The sequence below is a fragment of the Pipistrellus hanaki genome, assembly GCF_964339955.1.
Source record: "Pipistrellus hanaki genome assembly, chromosome: 7".
Lineage (NCBI taxonomy): Eukaryota > Metazoa > Chordata > Mammalia > Chiroptera > Vespertilionidae > Pipistrellus > Pipistrellus hanaki.
Window position 1 is genome coordinate 78,628,127 of NC_140509.1, and position 16,814 is coordinate 78,644,940.

The following is a 16,814-nucleotide window of genomic DNA, read 5'->3' on the forward strand; positions in this document are numbered from 1 at the left end:
AGTGGGATCGAACTCGCTTGAAGTGGAGCAGATTATATCTGGCCTTAACCCAAATGAGTAGGCTTTTTGACATAATTGCCACTTCCTTCTTCATCACGGTGACTGAGTGCACGGAGCAGCGGAGTGATGCAATGATGTTTGTGTTTGCCGGAGATCAGTCTGAGGGTTGGGGAGGAATTGTATCAGAAAAAGGCTGAGAGGTCAATTAGAGGCCTTTTTATTTAATAATTTAATTCTTTAAACTCTGTTTTTATTGTTGACACTATTACAGACGTCCCCCTCCCCGGCCTCCCTCTGCCAGTCCAGTGTGAGGGCTGAACTATCTAACTTCTCCCAACTCTAATAAATCAAGTGTGACATAGAGCATCTGCCAGAAGTGTTCAGAGGGAGAGAGGCCACTAAAGAGCAAAGGGACATTAAGGGGCGACTTGTATTGGAAAGAGGAAGTAAAACACGTGGTTTCAGGAGTGGGGGGAATGAGAAGTAGGTGGAGATGTAAATGGAAGACAGGCTGATAAATCATTTTCTTTCCTTTCTGTTCTTTGCCACTTAGGTAGCTTCTGAAGTCTATGAGACTGAATTAATTAATGCATGCTTCTTTAATTCTTTGAAAGGGAAGGAGTGTAGCTAAAGTGTAGTCAACCTGGATTCCAAGGGACCCTAGGAACCGGGGGAAGTCTGGGTCAGTGGTGTGGCTCTTTGGCCCCTTGAGTGTGGCTTTTCCACAAAATACCACGGCCTGGGTGAGTCTATTTTGAAGAAGTGGCGTTAGAAGAAGTTTAAGTTTAAAAAATGTGGCTCTCCAAAGAAATTTCAGTCGTTGTACTGTTGATATTTGGCTCTGTTGACTAATGAGTTTGCTGACCACAGGTCTGGATCATCAGGTGAAGCAGACTGTTTAGTTCAGGCTTATCGGAACCCGTATCTTCAGCTGGAACTGGCCAGGCATAACACTCCAGGGAGTGAAAAGGCCCCAGGACTTAATTCTTTCAACTCATGCTAATCATTGACTCAATTTTGTTCCCGGATTCTTTTCTCCTTCCCAACTTGGTTCTGCCCCACATTCAACTCTTTTAAGTCTCTGGAGATTTTTTTGACAACTTTTTTTTCTTCTTCTAGAATACTTATCCTATCTGTACACTTCCACATTTAATTCTAGTTCATAAGCTAGAAGTGGGGAAAATAACATTTGAAAGAGTCCCTTAGGAAAACAGCTAAGGGCTAAGACTTAGGGATCAAGAGTGGCAGCTTATAGATATATTCCCACCTTCTGTCTATCACTTATTTTGAATTGATTATTTCACTTATGTTACCTTTTCAAGAAAACAGTTTTCTATCCTCTCTAAAAACGTTGTTTTCTATCCTCTCTAAAAACATAAGCCCTGCACGTTTCTGCTTACTGTGTCCCCATTCTCTCTTCTAGCTCCTGAAACTGCTCCTCTCATTAGAAATATTGAGAGCTCCAGTCCTGACACCGTGGAAGTCAGCTGGGCTCCACCCCAATTCCCAGGCGGACCTATTTTGGGTTATAACTTAAGGCTGATCAGCAAAAATCAGAAATTACATTCAGGAACACAGAGAACTAGTTTCCAGTTTTACTCTACTCTACCCAATACCACCTACAGGTAAGAATTAAGTGGTGCAAGGGAAAGGTAACCAGCATGGCTGTAGGGATAACTATTTAAGCAACGTTAGTTTAAATGTATTTTGAGAAGTCCCATTGAATCTGTACTGTTGGGATGAAGTTGTGTTTTTCCTCAAGTTTGCATGCTCACTAGATCACACATCTTAAACAGAAACATCCTCAAGCATTTCTATTCTATTCAGAGGATCCTTATCAACATGGGCTAATAAAAGACATCATAAATACCACTAGTACCGTTTCTTCATTTAATTCAACCTAAAACAGTAAGGAGGTGAAATTCTGTTAATGGCATTTTGTATTAACCGTTAGGGGTTATTATTTTATTATTGTTAGCTTTTCTAGCATTTACTAAGTCCCTCTAAATTAGGGTAAGAACGGGGTCATGCAGATAGCAGAGTTCAGTTTTTGACCTCTGTGCCCCTGAACTGTTCTATGGGAAATGCAAACAAGATGTGATTGATGGCTATTTAGTGCCCAGCCCTGGCACCAAATAGCGAGATACATGCATTGTCACGTTGTCCTTTAAATGAAAACATTACTGCTCCTTCTATTTTTATCTCCTGTTCACACCATGCCATGTAAAACACATCTCTCCAAATTGTTTTTGGAACAGGTTTTCTGTTGCAGCTGTAAATGAAGTTGGGGAGGGGCCAGAAGCAGAATCTCGTATTTCCACTCCATCCCCAGCAGGTATGGCCTAGCGCTGCTCTTCATTACACAGAACTGGAGGGGGTGGCAGTGGTGGTTCCGCTCTCAGAGGTCCTGGGTCATCTGGTGTTCCTCCAGACACCCCTCTTCTGCCCAGATGGACACTGTCTTCTTGGGACTTGGAAATCTTTCAATTTGGTCTATTGAAGTAAGTTGTTAGATGGAAAGGTTTCACATTAGAATTTAGGAATGTAAAGAGTAAAATCAGAAAATTTAGGGATTAAAAAAATGGCCTCAAGCAAATCTTTGGTTTCAGGTAAAATCACTAGTGATTGTAACACATTTACAGACGTAGGGGTAATGCATAATCTTTCTGCCTCAACCCTCATTTTATATTGTGCATCATTGTCATTTAATACATAGCAGATATCTTTTCTGCCAGTCTCCGTAAGGTTTTCAAATATATGTAGACTTAATCATCTCCATTTTACCACTCTGAATAGCGAATCTACCAAATTAGCTTTTGTTGTTATTTTATAAGTACCTTTTTGGGAAGCCTTTGGCATTTTATTTTTATTTATTTATTTAAAAATACATATATTATTGATTTCAGAGAGGAAGGAAGAGGGAGAGTGAGATAGAAATATCAATGATGATAGAGAATCATTGATTGGCTGCCTCCTGCCCACAACCAGAGCATGTGCCCTTGACTGGGATTAAACCCAGGACCCTTCAGTACACAGAATGATGCTCTATCTACTGGGCCAAACCAGCTAGGGTGGCCTTTGGCATTTTAACAATTGCCTAGAGAGACTGAATATTTATTGCATGATGACTAGGTGAGCAAAATAATAAATGAAAATGCTTTCTAAGAAGCACTGGAAATGTTTGGAGGAATCTAGTAGAATAGCTTTGAAAAACATAAAAAGATCCAGAATTCTAGGAGTCTGTGGTCTATTTTCCCTAGAGTCCATTGGCTGGTTGACTGCCCCTTACCTAACTGCACACACTTATGCCGGTGGGTATTGAATGCCACCTCTTACCAGCCTTTGTTTTCTTTGGCTGTTAGGAGACTCTAGGAAAGGAGAGGTATTTTGGCTAGGCAAAAAAACATGTCCAAAGGGCAAGTTAAATATAGAGCAGGCTTAAGCTTGTCATTACTGTGATTATTGCATAACATTTATTAATTGCCCTAAGAGTGCTCACCGGCACACACTTCATCAGCCTCCAAAAGAACAGGACATCAAGCAGAGTTCTGCTGTCCTCAAATTTCCTTCCTCCAAGGACTTTCGTCCTGCCTCAGGGAGAGATATTGAAGACAATAGGAAGACAACCAATGCCTGTGTGTGTGTGTGTGTGTGTGTGTGTGTGTGTGTACGCTCTCTGTGTAGCACCCACTCTGTAATACCCACTCTGGCCTGCGCCGGACCACCTCCACCCAGCAGTCAAATTCTTATGGCTGACATAATGAGCTGAATCTCTCTTGTGGCAAGGCTGTTGGGAATGGCGATACTCCATGTCATGTTATTTTGAGGGCACTTAGAGGCACATACACATACAACCCTCTTGGTTGACACTGTACTTGCTATCCTGATCATAGAGTAATGTGGTTTATACTGCAGTTGAAATGCCTCTTTCAAGTGCTCGACCTCTTGCTCTGGAGGGTGGCATTGATCTTCTTGTGTCGATGTGTATATGCTTGGGGTTATCTCTGAAAATCGTGTTGTCATTTTAGTTCAAGAAGAGGAACAGTGGCTCTTCTTATCCAGAAAATCTTCTCTAAGAAAGAGATCTTTAAAACATCTGGTAGATGAAGCACAGTGCCTTCAGTCAGATGCTGCACACCATAACATTACAGGTCAGTATAGTAGAGAGAAATAGTTCCTTCGTGTGAAAAGGAAGATCCAGGTTGATTTCTCTTTTAATCTCTTCATGAAAAATTAAGGGACTAAATTATCTTTTCTGTAAGTTTTTTTTTTTTTTTGGTTCGGTGCTATAAAATAACGCACGTGCATTTGTGTGGTCTTCTAGGAATATCAGTTCATGTCCAGCGGCAAGTTGTTTATTTCTCTGAAGGGACTCTCATATGGGCCAAGGAGGCTTCCAACATGTCTGATGAGTCTGACCTGAGAATTGTTTACAGAGGTTCAGGAGTGATCACTTCCCTCTCCATCGACTGGCTTTATCAGAGAATATATTTCATCATGGATGAACTGGTTAGTCTGAGAGTTTAAAGTGAATAAGCAGATACTGATATTCATATGTATATCAGACGTATTTACAAGTAAACATGATTTTTCATTAAATAAGTGTTCATCAATTATTTATTACTAGAGAGCTGGTGTACAAGTTCATGCACAGGTGGAGTCCAGCCTGTCCCCCCTGATGGGGGCCCATCAGGCTGGCTGGGAAGAAGGGCCCGGGGGAGGGGCCATGAGTGATTAGCCATCAAGGGGACAATTTGCATATTGTCCTGTTATTATATAGGATGTTTTAGACACTAGGTTAACAAAATCATAGATCTGCTCTATAGGAGGGTCTAGACTTTACCTAGTACTAGTCCTAACCTACTAGTCATCTTTATCGGTGATTTTTCAGAGCCATGAGTTCATGCTAATGATAATTCAACTTTCATATGATAGAAGTGGTACTTGTATTATAACTAGGTAGGACTGCCCATCATGGTCAAAATCAGCTGCAAGCACTTTGAATTAAGTAATAACCAGAGTTGACTTTAGGTCTTTGAAAACCAGTATTACTGAAATTTTTGAGAAGACACAGTCTTGAGGTGTTTCAAGTTTCCTTCTTAAAAGTGACAGACTTATCATAGTCACTATGGCTGTGAAATTCATAAGCTTGGGTCAGCCTAAGTATTAAAAATAATTGAGTGTCTACGAAAGCCAGGAAAATAGGCACTTGTATTTCATTGATGTCAATAGGTTATAAACTCATTAGGACATAGGATTTATGCTTGTTTTAAAAAAGTGCTCAGTGACCAGCACAATTCTAAGCACAGAATAGATGCCCAAGAAATACTTGTTGGCCAAATTGAATCTAGACAGACACTAATCCTACTGCTGGAATTTTGATTCTCTAGGTATATGTTTGTGACTTAGAGAACTGCTCAAACATTGAGGAAATTACTCCTCCCTCAATTATTGCACCTCAAAAAATTGTGGCTGATTCATATAATGGGTAAGTGGATTAGTCTTACAAATACAAATTCTTCAATGGGTAAGAAACTTTGGGAAACTTGCTTAATAATGAGACATTGTCATCTTAGAAGAGCCAATCTATGTATCTTAGCTCAAATTTAAATAAACCCAGATAATGTTTTCATTCTATAGAGCCAGGAGGGAATTTCTTTCAAACAGGATCCACACCTTCTCTAGTTAAGAGTTTTCCCTTTCTCATTCACAGTAAAATATGGATATTTGTGAAAGATGTCTCATCTGGGACTCAGGGACCTGGGTTCTAGTACTGTCACTATTTTATGGCACAACCCGGGTCTCATTGCCCCCCTCAGTGCTTCCTGAGAGAAGCCCTTCAATTTCCTCTCTTTATTGCACTCGTTCTTTTGCTGGGCAACTCAGTATCAGTTCATTTCTCTGGTCTGATTCTTATGCCTATGAAGAGGCTGATTGATCAGAATGCTGCCAGCATCCACCTTAGGAGACAAGAATTGATGGTTAATGATAAGCAAAACTTTTCCATTACAAATAACTATTTTTCCCTTCACTACAAATGGAATGGACACATTTTAGCTCAGGTGTGCTGCTATATTGCAATAAGACCTCAAACAAGTAACCTCATGCCTGTGATCTTTATTTTATCAAAAGTGCTGGATGAACACATAAAAAGTTATCTTGTGATTTACTCCTTAACTATGGCCAGCTAATTATAGGTTAGTAACTAACAAGCAAGGCCAGTGTTTGTAGGATTACTAGTAAATGCTTTTCTTTCTTGTAGGGATAAAATTATTTTCACTTTTTAAAAAGTCCATTGATCTCAAATTAAACTTCGTGAAAGAATCACTGAATTACAGAAACATTTAAAAAAAACACTGTGATGTAAGGCAGGTCCTTTGGACCTGAATCTTATTTTCCTCATTTGTAAAAGAGGAAAATCCTGTTAAGTGTACCTTTATTGCTGGCAATTACATAAAAGGACTCATTCTGAGAATAATGAACTTCCCTCACTAAACCAAACCCTCAAAATGCATCTCAGTGAGGTTTTTGGTGGCTCTTTTTTCCATAAATGAAAGGTTAATTTCTGTTTAGATTTTGAAATGTGACTAGAAATAATAATGATAATGAACAGTTATAAGGCACTTAATATGTGGTTTTAAGTGCATTATTTCAACATTCCATTTAATCCTTGTTCAACACTATGATGTAGGTGCTTTCAATATCCTAAGTTTATAAATAGGAAAGCAAAGAAGAGGTTGATTTAGTGATTGCCCAAGACCACACAGCTATTTTGGGATGACACCAGTACGTGACTTCCTACTCGAGGCCTTCTCCTAATCATCTCCTCATACAGTGGTAGACTTTCTGTGAAAACCAGTTGTAACTTTGAGCAACATGTAGGGAATGTTCCTAAAGCACTCCAGATGTGGGGAAAAGTTGATTCTCCTGCTATTAAAAAAAAAAAAAAAAAGCTTTCTTTTATGCTATCATTTTGCACCATTGAATTATAACCTCACTGAGTGTGTTGCTGCTATAAACCTTTCCCCTATCCCCTTGTCCCTGCCTCATCCTCCTTTCCCCTCTATATTCTATCTCCCACACCCCAGCTCGCCTCACCTTCCCTTTCTTTTTCTTTCCCCTCCCAAGTGGCGATGAGCATTAGAGATAATGCACTCTTCCCTGCTTCGGTATAAGAATTGTAATCTTCACCCCATAACGTTTTTTCTATCTATTCTGACATCCCTTAACAATTTGAACTTGGGAAACAAAAGCAGGAAGTTAGGAGCCAAGGTGTTTCTGCTTTTTTGCCTGCCACAATCTTCCCTTCAGATGAAGATTGTAGGTTCATGTCCCAGCATGAAGTTTATATCTCAGGATAAGGTTCTAGCACAGGAGTCGTGAGTATATTGATAACGATTTGGGATAGTCATCTGGAGAACAAGAGTGGGACTGCATAGGACGAGGACAATGATTGGACAGTTGTAGCTCTGAATCCTGCCAATCCACGGGTTTGTGATAAGAAAGATTTACTAAGCAAAAGTACATCTGTCTCCATGAACACAAATCTGCAATTGGCTGCATTCAAATTAATAGTTTTATGTTTTAGTTAATATCCTGACAGATTTGATTGTCAATGAAGAATTTTAGCAAAATAAGGTGTTTCCTTTTTCATGATTACAAATTCTCCTGCACAACTCCTTTCATGTTTGGTTTCAAATTATATGAATTTTCAAAATTCTTCCATTGCTTCTTTCTTCTGATTACTGGGTGGTCCTGCTTCCTTTTGCAGTATTTCTTCATGAGTTGTAAAATGGCAGCTCTATTGTTGCAATTGTAAATATTTTTAAAAGCTTAGTCTACTAAAAATGCAAAGTAGCTTTGCTAAATATTTATCATGAACCAATAGCTGAGGTTTTAAAAAAGTGGTTGAAACGTTTTTGCTTTCTTCCATTTTTTTCATTTACAATGCATGGGAAAATTTATTGATAGAATTAGACTTAAAATTTTGTGGTTTGGGGAGAAAAGTTTTTTATACAAAATAACATGTCTAGCTATGTAACTTTTATATAATGTGCTTTCCTTTAAGAATAGGTTCCATTAGAAAAATCCTTAAATCCTTTTTGCTTTTAAATTCTATGATTCTAAAAAGTCATGTATTGCCGAAACCGGTTTGGCTCAGTGGATAGAGCATCGGCCTGTGGACTGAAAGGTCCCAGGTTCGATTCAGTCAAAGGCATGTACCTTGGTTGCGGGCACATCACCAGTAGGGGGTGTGCAAGAGGCAGCTAATTGATGATTCTCTCTCATCGATGTTTCTAACTCTCTATCCCTCTCTCTTCCTCTCTGTAAAAAAATCAATAAAATATGTTTTTAAAAAAGTCATGTATAAGTGAGGATGCTAAGCACTATAAGTGAGACTAAAATCTTTCAATGTTCCAACTTCTAACTTAAATGAATAGAGTATATCTGTAGTAAATATCCTTATTCTTTTGCTACTAGGGAAACCCTGTACTTATTAACTCCGGAGATACATGATTCTGATTGCACAGTTGGATAAAGCATTGGGTTGGGGAGCTTACTCATCTACTTTTGCACTGAGTCAAACCAGGCTCCTTTTGTTCCCACACCAGGTATGTCTTTTATCTCCTGAAGGATGGCATCTATAGAGTGGCTCTCCAGGTGCCACCTGGCCAGGACTCAGAAGCCATGCACATTGTGGAGAGTTGCACATTAAAAGACTTTGCCGTAAAGCCAAAGTCCAAGCGGATCATTTACTTCAACGACACCACCCACGTCTTCATGTCAACTTTTCTGGATGGCTCTGCTTCCCACCTGGTCCTCCCGCATGTCCCCTTTGCTGACGTGAAGAGCTTTGACTGGGAGAACAATCACTTCCTTGTCACCGATGGCAAGGCTGTTTTCCGGCAGGATGCCTTGTCTTTCAATGAGTTCATCGTGGGGTGTGACCTGAGACACATAGAAGAGTTTGGGTTTGGTAACTTGGTCATGTTTAGCAGGTACACCCAGCCATACCCCCTGCCGGCCCGCCCTCAGCAGGTCTCTGTGCTGTTCGGATCCCACCAGGCCCTGGTTCAGTGGAAGCCTCCAGCCCTCACCATAGGCGCCAGTGAGTGCCCTCTCCCCAGCGTGGTCATGGCCTCAAGTGGAAGGAAAGGAAAGCTTGAACTGCTTGACATTGCCACTCAGTTTTGAGAGCTCATGTGGTGTGATGATTCACTCATCAGAGTGCTACTTAGCTCAAAAAGGAGTTTTGACACGTTTAGTCTGCATTTATTAGTTTTGCGTTGGGAAGCTCTCTCTGTTTTTCATTTATATCCCAACAGAATGCCTCAAATGTTTGAATGTCTACTAGGAGCCAGGCACTGACAAGCTAGTCTGCCTGACAATTAGCCAGGGGGTTAGGGCACTTGGGTTGAGGTTTTGTATCCATCATAGCCTTTTAATTAATGTTAGCTACCTCCTAAAACTCTCTAAACCTGAAGTTCTATCTCTGCAGAGGCAGTTTGTGTGGTGGGTGAGCCAGTCTGCATGGACTCAAAGGCTGGTCTTGCCATTTATTAGCTGAATGACTCTGGACAACTTACTTAACCAGTTTCCACTACTGGAAGATGGGGATATTAATTCTTTCTATGATGTTGTCATGTAGATTAAAGTAAGATGCATAAATGGAAACACTTAGAACAATACCTAGCACAGAGGCCAGCAAACTTTTTCTAGAAGTGAAGGACCAGCTATAAAGATGTTCAGCTTTGTGGCTCATACGGTCTCTGAGACTGCTATGCAGCACTGTCTTTGTAGTGTAGAAACAGCCATAGATAATCTGCCAATGAGTATCTGTGTTCCAGTACAACTTCATTTACAAAAACAGGAGTGGGCTAGATTTGACCCCGGGACTGTAGTTTACCAACCCGTAGCCACCTAGGGTATTTAACAAACATTGTCTATTTTCCCCTTTAAGACAAAGTTAGCTGTGCCTCTTTGCTGTATGTCACAAAGACAGCTGAAAAGGAATAAGCAAATTTTGGGGGGTATTGTTTGGGTTTCTGGGAAAAAAGTGCTATGCAAGCACTAGAATTATATTAGAAATTCACCACAAGCATTTGCTTATTAAGAGCCTGGTTCCACCTGGCGATGTGAGAGAGCATCCCTCTGTCAATTCTGTGCAGCCAAGTGTCCTCTGATTTGTTGGGAATAATGACTCCATCAATAAGCAAGATGAGTGGCATGGGTGGAAGGGACACTGTTCTAGTGATACCGTCAAACTAACCCTGATGATTAGTGGGGCAGCAGGTATTACTGCCCAATGACCCTTCCAGTCAAGGTGAGGCTGGAGGTGAATTTGCTCCTGACCCTTTGCTCGCCCTTGCTGATGTCATCCCGGCCAGTAATATTGGTTAACTCTTCTGATTAGGCCCTTCCTCCTGGCAGAACTGGACTTACGAGGTGAAAATATCAACCCAAGACTTTCCCGAAAACACTCGTGTTTTCTCTAACATCAGTGGGATCGTGCTGAGCGTCCCCGGGCTGCAGAGTGCCACACAATACGAGGTTTCCGTGAGAGCAAGTTCTCCCAAGGGGCCAGGCCCGTGGTCAGAGCCCTCGGTGGGCACTACCTTGGTGCCAGGTGAGAAAATGTTCTTGATTTAGGGAGGGATTTTGTAAGAAAAAAAACAAAAAACCCACAAAAACAAACCCCCAAAAAAGACTTACTCCTGTGTTCCTTAAAATTACTCACTTCCAATAGAGTAAAAAGTTAAAAGAGGGTGTGATGACCTCTTGAGTATGTTTATCTGAGATTAGGAAAACACACAAAGCACTGAATAACATTTTTATGTGTCTGGCTTGATATGTTTTTCCCACAAACTTTCTAAAGATAGTTTGTGGGAAAAACATATTTTTCTTCTCCTTCATGACTTTCTTCTTTCTTATGGTTTATTAAGCAATAGCACTCCTTGAGCTCTGAAGGTCATGTGGAGAGAAGTTGAGGGCTGCAAATTATGCTAAATATCATCCTCTTGGCAGAAAAAAAAAAGTTAAGATAATTGTACCATTTCTACTGATACTGTTAACACAATTGCTTCTGGGAGCTCTGAATGGGAACATAGCAACCAATTGCCAAAGCAAAAACAAAACAAAACAAAACAAAACAAAACAACAAACAAAAACAAAAACAAAACCCAAAAAGCAAATTCTGCCACAACCATGACATTGCTATAGAGGCAATATCATCATACATTTCTCTTCACATTAAATTTTAAATAATTACGTAAAAATCTGAGAGTATGTTTAGTACGATATATAATTCTATTAAGCAGACACAATTGCTCATACCCTTCCACAGTATTTTTTTAAATGTTGATATTCTTTTACTTTATAAAATGTGTGCCTTAAAAAGTATGCTTTCTGTGATATTTTCTTCAATTAATTTTTTTTTTTTTAACCCAATAGCTACAGAACCACCATTTATCATGGCTGTCAAAGAAGATGGTCTTTGGAGTAAACCATTGAATAGCTTTGGCCCAGGAGAATTCTTATCCTCTGATATAAAGAATGTGTCAGGTAAATGCCAAGTCCCTATACACTTGGAATGACAGGTTTCTTCTCATCAGACTTCCCAAGCTATTTGATAAATCAAAGAATCAAGCGTTTTGGTATTAGGTCAATAATGACAGGGTGAAAATTGACTGACCTATACCTCCAGGGACAGTGTTAAGAAAATGTTGGTTCTCAAGTAGGAATGCTCTTTATTATTTCACAGAATGTGAGGTTACCTATTGGTTCATGCCCATTTCATGGAGGCTTTGATATATTTTTCATGTATTTTAATCTATCAGTGTTGTCTCACCGTAACAACATGTTCCACTAAGACAGCTATGCTTCGGTAATTGATTATGAGTTGGTTATAAGACTGGAGCATGAAAAGGCTTCATGAAGATATAAACAAAGAATAAGAAAGAATTTCATGACAGAGGATTATTCAGTAATGAGTGGGCCATTTTGCGGGAAGACATTAGAATGAAGAAAAGTCTTCAGTCCAGGATGATGTAATAGAGACCTTGCTGGAAGATGGCATCCTCTATAACTACCCAATTATTTGATCTATTTGCTTGGCCATCAAAAGCACAACAGCATTTCTTTGACCAACAAAGAAGTTGGGCTTGGGAGGTATTGTCTAATGGAAAGAATGCTTTGGAGTTGCCTTGAATCTTGGCTCCCCTCCCTTTTCATTTGCTAGATCTCAGGCAGAGTAGATAATGTCACTGAGTCTGAGGTTTGCCATGTCAGAAATGAGGATACTTCCTAATTCCTAGTTTTGTTTTAAGGATTAAGTGAGACAAGTAGAAGTGTCTGGGACAATGTTCTAGAAAGAGGAAATGCTTAATGAATATTAGTTCCTCTCTCTCTTTAGTTCCAGGGGTAAAGATTTTGAGGTAACATTATTGAAATATTCTTGACCAACCCCTGAAGTTCTGGTGACTTTCTATGTTAGCATATGCTATTAGATTCTGGTGCAAGTGTGATTTCTTGACTTGCTATGCTTATGTCAGTAAACATGAAAAAAAATAACTTTTAACAATTCACTTTGTTTTGAGACATGGATTGGTATAACAACAGACTCTACTACAGTGACCTGAAAGGTGATGTTTACGTGTGGCTGCTGAATGGGACGAATATCTCCAAGAATTATCACATGCCCAACATTGCAGAAGCAGGGGCATTAGCTTATGAGTGGCTGGGTCACTTTCTCTACTGGGCTGGAAAGACATATGTGGTAAGTTAAAGCCCGGCATTCTGGAAGCTCTAGAGCAATGCCCACCCACTTCAGTGGCTTGAATATTATTTTCATGATTTTTTTTCATATTAGTGTACCATCTATGCTATTATTTATTGAATATTTATATTTAAGTCTGCTGAATTTTTTCTTAAAATGCATTTATGTGCGAAGGAAATTTTATATCTCTGGTGTACTATTTCCAACAATATCTTAAAAATAAATATATTAAAATGTCCACTAGTGGGTCAGTGTCCTGGAGGAAGACAGCACACTCCAGCTAAGTGAAGGGACCATTTTCAAAGGTGTAGACAGGGTTAAGGAAACTAAGCAAAGGATGGCAAAGCATGCCCTAGGCTAGCAAGTGTGGAAAGATATAACTACTTCCAGGCATAAATGGGGCAAAGGAAAGAAGGAGAAGACCTGTGAGGACTGTAGGTTAAGGAGAGTTGCTGACAATCACTGTCATAATGCGTGGTCCGGGGGAATGAGTTTCCCAACCCCTCCTTCCTTCTGCCCTCCCATCCCCTGCTACTGCTTCTTTTGGCTGAACCTCACTGGAAATCAGAGAACAAGGGAGTCCAGAAATGCTGTTCATACAATAGATGTCAGTCCTCAGGGGGAAGAGGAGGGTGGAGAGGGTTGAGAGTGGACCTGGAGGCAACACGAAGACATCTTGCATATGTGCAGTGGTAGACTTTGAAAGGAAAGATGGTTAGTGATGAGAACGCTAGTCTGACAGATCAAGCAATATGGTACTGAAATTGGTTTCTAATCAAGAGTGTGCTACTGTACGCACTTTTATTCACTCACCAATCATTTATCTATTGCCAATAGATTTAGATCCTGGAGAATAGCATAGGTGGGAATATAAAGTAAATAGTAAATATGTCCCTGCTCTCTTAAAACACACACACACACACACACACACACACACAAACAAAAAACATATAAACTTTATTGAGATACAATTTACAAGCCATAAAATTCACTCTTTTGTTATGTAAAATGGAGTGGTTTCTAATATGTTCAGTGTTATGCAACCATCACCACATGCCCCTGGTCTTTTAATGAGATAAAAATACATAAATGAAATAATAGAAGATATACACAAATTAATGTATTTAGAGGCCAGCATTATGGTATAGTCTGAATCGTAAGTGCCAGTGACATGTAAGCAGAGTTGACGCAGATAATTAGAGACAGCTCCCTAACATGGGTTAGTTGGAAAATAGTTTAGAAGAAAAAAGTAGAAGAATGGATATGAAAATTGGCTTCAACTATTTGCTCTGTCTCTTAAAAGGTGTTTAACTCCAGGAAAAATTACTTAACTTCTTTGAGCCCAGTTTACTCTTAAAAAAATAGGGAATAGAAATCCTTAATAGGCTTACTGTGAGGGTTACCAGGGCTTATATTTTAAATATTGAAAAAATATATAGTGCTAGGCACATCATACATACTCACTAATAATGGCAGTATTTAATGTTAGAAAAATCTATTGATAGAAAGGAATCCGATATAATACATTCTTAGCCAGCAGTGTTTTGACCGGATATATGATTAGAAAGAGCAAGTATTTTAACTCAAAATAAATGCACATCCCTTCTCTTTAGGAACATGAAAAGTGATAAGCTTCAGGAGGGCAGGCACCATGAGTATTATGTTTACAAGGTTTAGTACATAGTGCCAATCCGTACTTATGGTTGAAAAAATGACTGGTGAATGCAGCAGTTTAATAATAATTGCAATAAACTATTCAGAAATCACGATGTCATTTAAAAATCCTATGATTGTGTTTTATAGATACAAAGGCAGTCCGTGCTGACAGGACACACAGATATTGTGACGCACGTGAAGCTGTTGGTGAATGACATGGTGGTGGATTCTGTTGGTGGATATCTCTATTGGACCACACTCTACTCCGTGGAAAGCACCAGGCTAAATGGAGAGAGTTCCCTTGTACTACAGGCACAGCCCTGGTTTTCTGGGAAAAAGGTGACCAATTAAAAATAAGATCTGATTATTTAATAATTCTGAGTAGTGCTATTGTATAGTTATGATAATACTGTTTCTGCTTATTGTGTATAGTTAAGGTAGAATCTGAAAGGAAACACTGCTACAGGAAGATTTTGGTATAAGCAAAATTTCTCTTTCATTTAATTGTCATAATTGATTTAAATTTTTTAAATTTAAGGTGGAAATTTTTAGTAGTTTGCGTTATCTCAAATGGTCCACACTTAAAAGCATTTTAATTTCTGATTGTTTTTATAGGCTTAGAAATTCTGTGAGATATATCAGAGCTTGTTGGATGGTGACTAGGTGATTTATTATTTATTATTTTTTAAACTAGGTGCCTGGTGCACAAAATCCGTGCACTTGAGGAAGGAGGGGGTTCCCTCAGCCAGGCCTGTGGCCTTTCACAGTCTGGGAGCCTTCAGGGGATGTCTGGCCTCCCTCTGCAGGAGGTAACCAGGCAGATGATCAGGGGACAGCCCTGGCTGGTGAGTGGCCAGCCCCGCCCCCCACTGCAGCAGCCACTCAGCCCCCTCCCCCATTGCCATCCCCTCCCTCTGCCCACTGGCACGTGCTTTGGCTGGCCTGAGCCACTTGCTTACTGCCCCCTCCCCACCCTACCCCCCCCAACTGGAAGTTCTGCTGTTCAGACAATTTGCATATTATACTTTTATTATATAGGATATATTTTTATTGGCTTCAGAGAGAAAGGGAGAGAGAGATAGAAGCATCAATAATGAGAGAGAATCATTGATAGGCTGCTCCCTGCACACCTCACACTGGGGATTGAACCTGCAACCTGGGCATGTGCCCTGATCGGAAATTGAACCCTGACCTCCTGGTACATGGGTAGATGCTCCACTATTGAGCTATGGCAGCTGGAGTCAATTTTGGATGTTGACTGCTCTAAAACCTGTCTGAGATCCAAACAAAATATTTGAGTTCTCTGTGTGTTTCCTTTTCTGGATAATGAGAATATTAACTGTTAGCCTACCTCTCAGGCTTGTTGCAAAGATTAAATGAGATAATTCATGGGAAGTAATGGCAATAGTTCCAAACACATGGTAACTGCTTAATAGCTAACCTCTTATTATTGTGATTCAGTCTAAATAACAATCTGATATAAGAATGTTTTTAAAACAAATATTATTTTTACTTCCTCAACTTCTAGAATCATTGTTCTTAATCCTCTTTAACTATTCTCTATGTATTCATCTAAATTTCTAAATTTCTGAATTTCTTCTGATCGTAATAGTAATATATGTCTACTATAGGAAATTTATAAATTGCAAAAAAGCATGAAGAAGAAAGACATCACTCATACTGTTTGTGCCTATGATATTTCTTAAGTTTTGAACATTTAAAAAGTTTGTTTTTTTTCTTTTGTCAATAGAGGTAAAATATACATAATACAGATATATCAGATCATTTATAAACAAAGAAACAAATAGTTAAGTCATCTCATCCTTAATTCCATTGGATATATGGATAATTTGTCAGACATTTAAAGGGACCTGATTTGCATATACAGATTGGAACACAGATATCTAAAAGAAATAGAAATGAATACACATATCCAGAAATGAATCACTCCTGTCAAAAAAATGAAATTTTGGAGCCACTTGAATCTGAATACAAAGAAAATATTTTTTTATGTCTCAATAAAAAATGTTAGGGGAGAGCACTTTTATTTTTTGTAAAAATGTATTAAAGATTGCATCTCAAGAGTAACCTCCTATCCCTATATTATATTGTCAGTAATTTCTCCACTGCTCTGATCTAGCCGCTGGAGCTATTTCCACCGAGGAAAGCTTTGGAGTGGCCCTGCAACTTTTCTATAGAGTAAATCGTTAGCTTTTTGAGCATGTTTGGTAAAAACACCTTTCTTTAAATTTCTAAGTCCTGTCAAAGGCTGTTAGTGTGAATCCGTGCTCTGCTTTCATGGTGTGATGTCTTATCTATATGCCTCCACTCATGCTACTGGTTGTTAGCAGCAGAGATACAGATAACAAACTGATGGTTTACA

General features: G+C 39.3%; 1 protein-coding gene and 1 long non-coding RNA gene across 4 annotated transcripts in view; one reads left to right on the forward strand and one right to left on the reverse strand.

The window, feature by feature from the left end:
- The window catches only part of ROS1 (ROS proto-oncogene 1, receptor tyrosine kinase), a 90,565-nt gene that overhangs the window by 18,210 nt on the left and 55,541 nt on the right, over nt 1–16,814 (forward strand). Inside the window, exons 8-17 of the mRNA XM_084890124.1 lie at nt 1,424–1,625; nt 2,259–2,335; nt 4,029–4,151; nt 4,325–4,509; nt 5,391–5,488; nt 8,613–9,109; nt 10,415–10,627; nt 11,452–11,562; nt 12,597–12,775; nt 14,579–14,770. Coding sequence (XP_084746250.1) covers nt 1,424–1,625; nt 2,259–2,335; nt 4,029–4,151; nt 4,325–4,509; nt 5,391–5,488; nt 8,613–9,109; nt 10,415–10,627; nt 11,452–11,562; nt 12,597–12,775; nt 14,579–14,770 — 1,877 coding nt within the window. The remainder of the gene's footprint in view (nt 1–1,423; nt 1,626–2,258; nt 2,336–4,028; nt 4,152–4,324; nt 4,510–5,390; nt 5,489–8,612; nt 9,110–10,414; nt 10,628–11,451; nt 11,563–12,596; nt 12,776–14,578; nt 14,771–16,814) is intronic.
- Nucleotides 2,327–16,814, reverse strand: part of LOC311625642 — a 62,393-nt gene continuing 47,905 nt past the window's right edge. Inside the window, exons 3-4 of one of the 3 annotated variants that reach the window (XR_014795543.1) lie at nt 8,815–8,949; nt 2,327–2,493 (exon numbers count right to left, since the gene is read on the reverse strand). This is a non-coding gene — a long non-coding RNA (uncharacterized lncRNA). Of the gene's footprint in view, nt 2,494–4,602; nt 5,961–8,561; nt 8,950–16,814 lie in introns of those variants that run through there. The other 2 variants (XR_014795544.1, XR_014795545.1) reach the window with 2 other exon arrangements.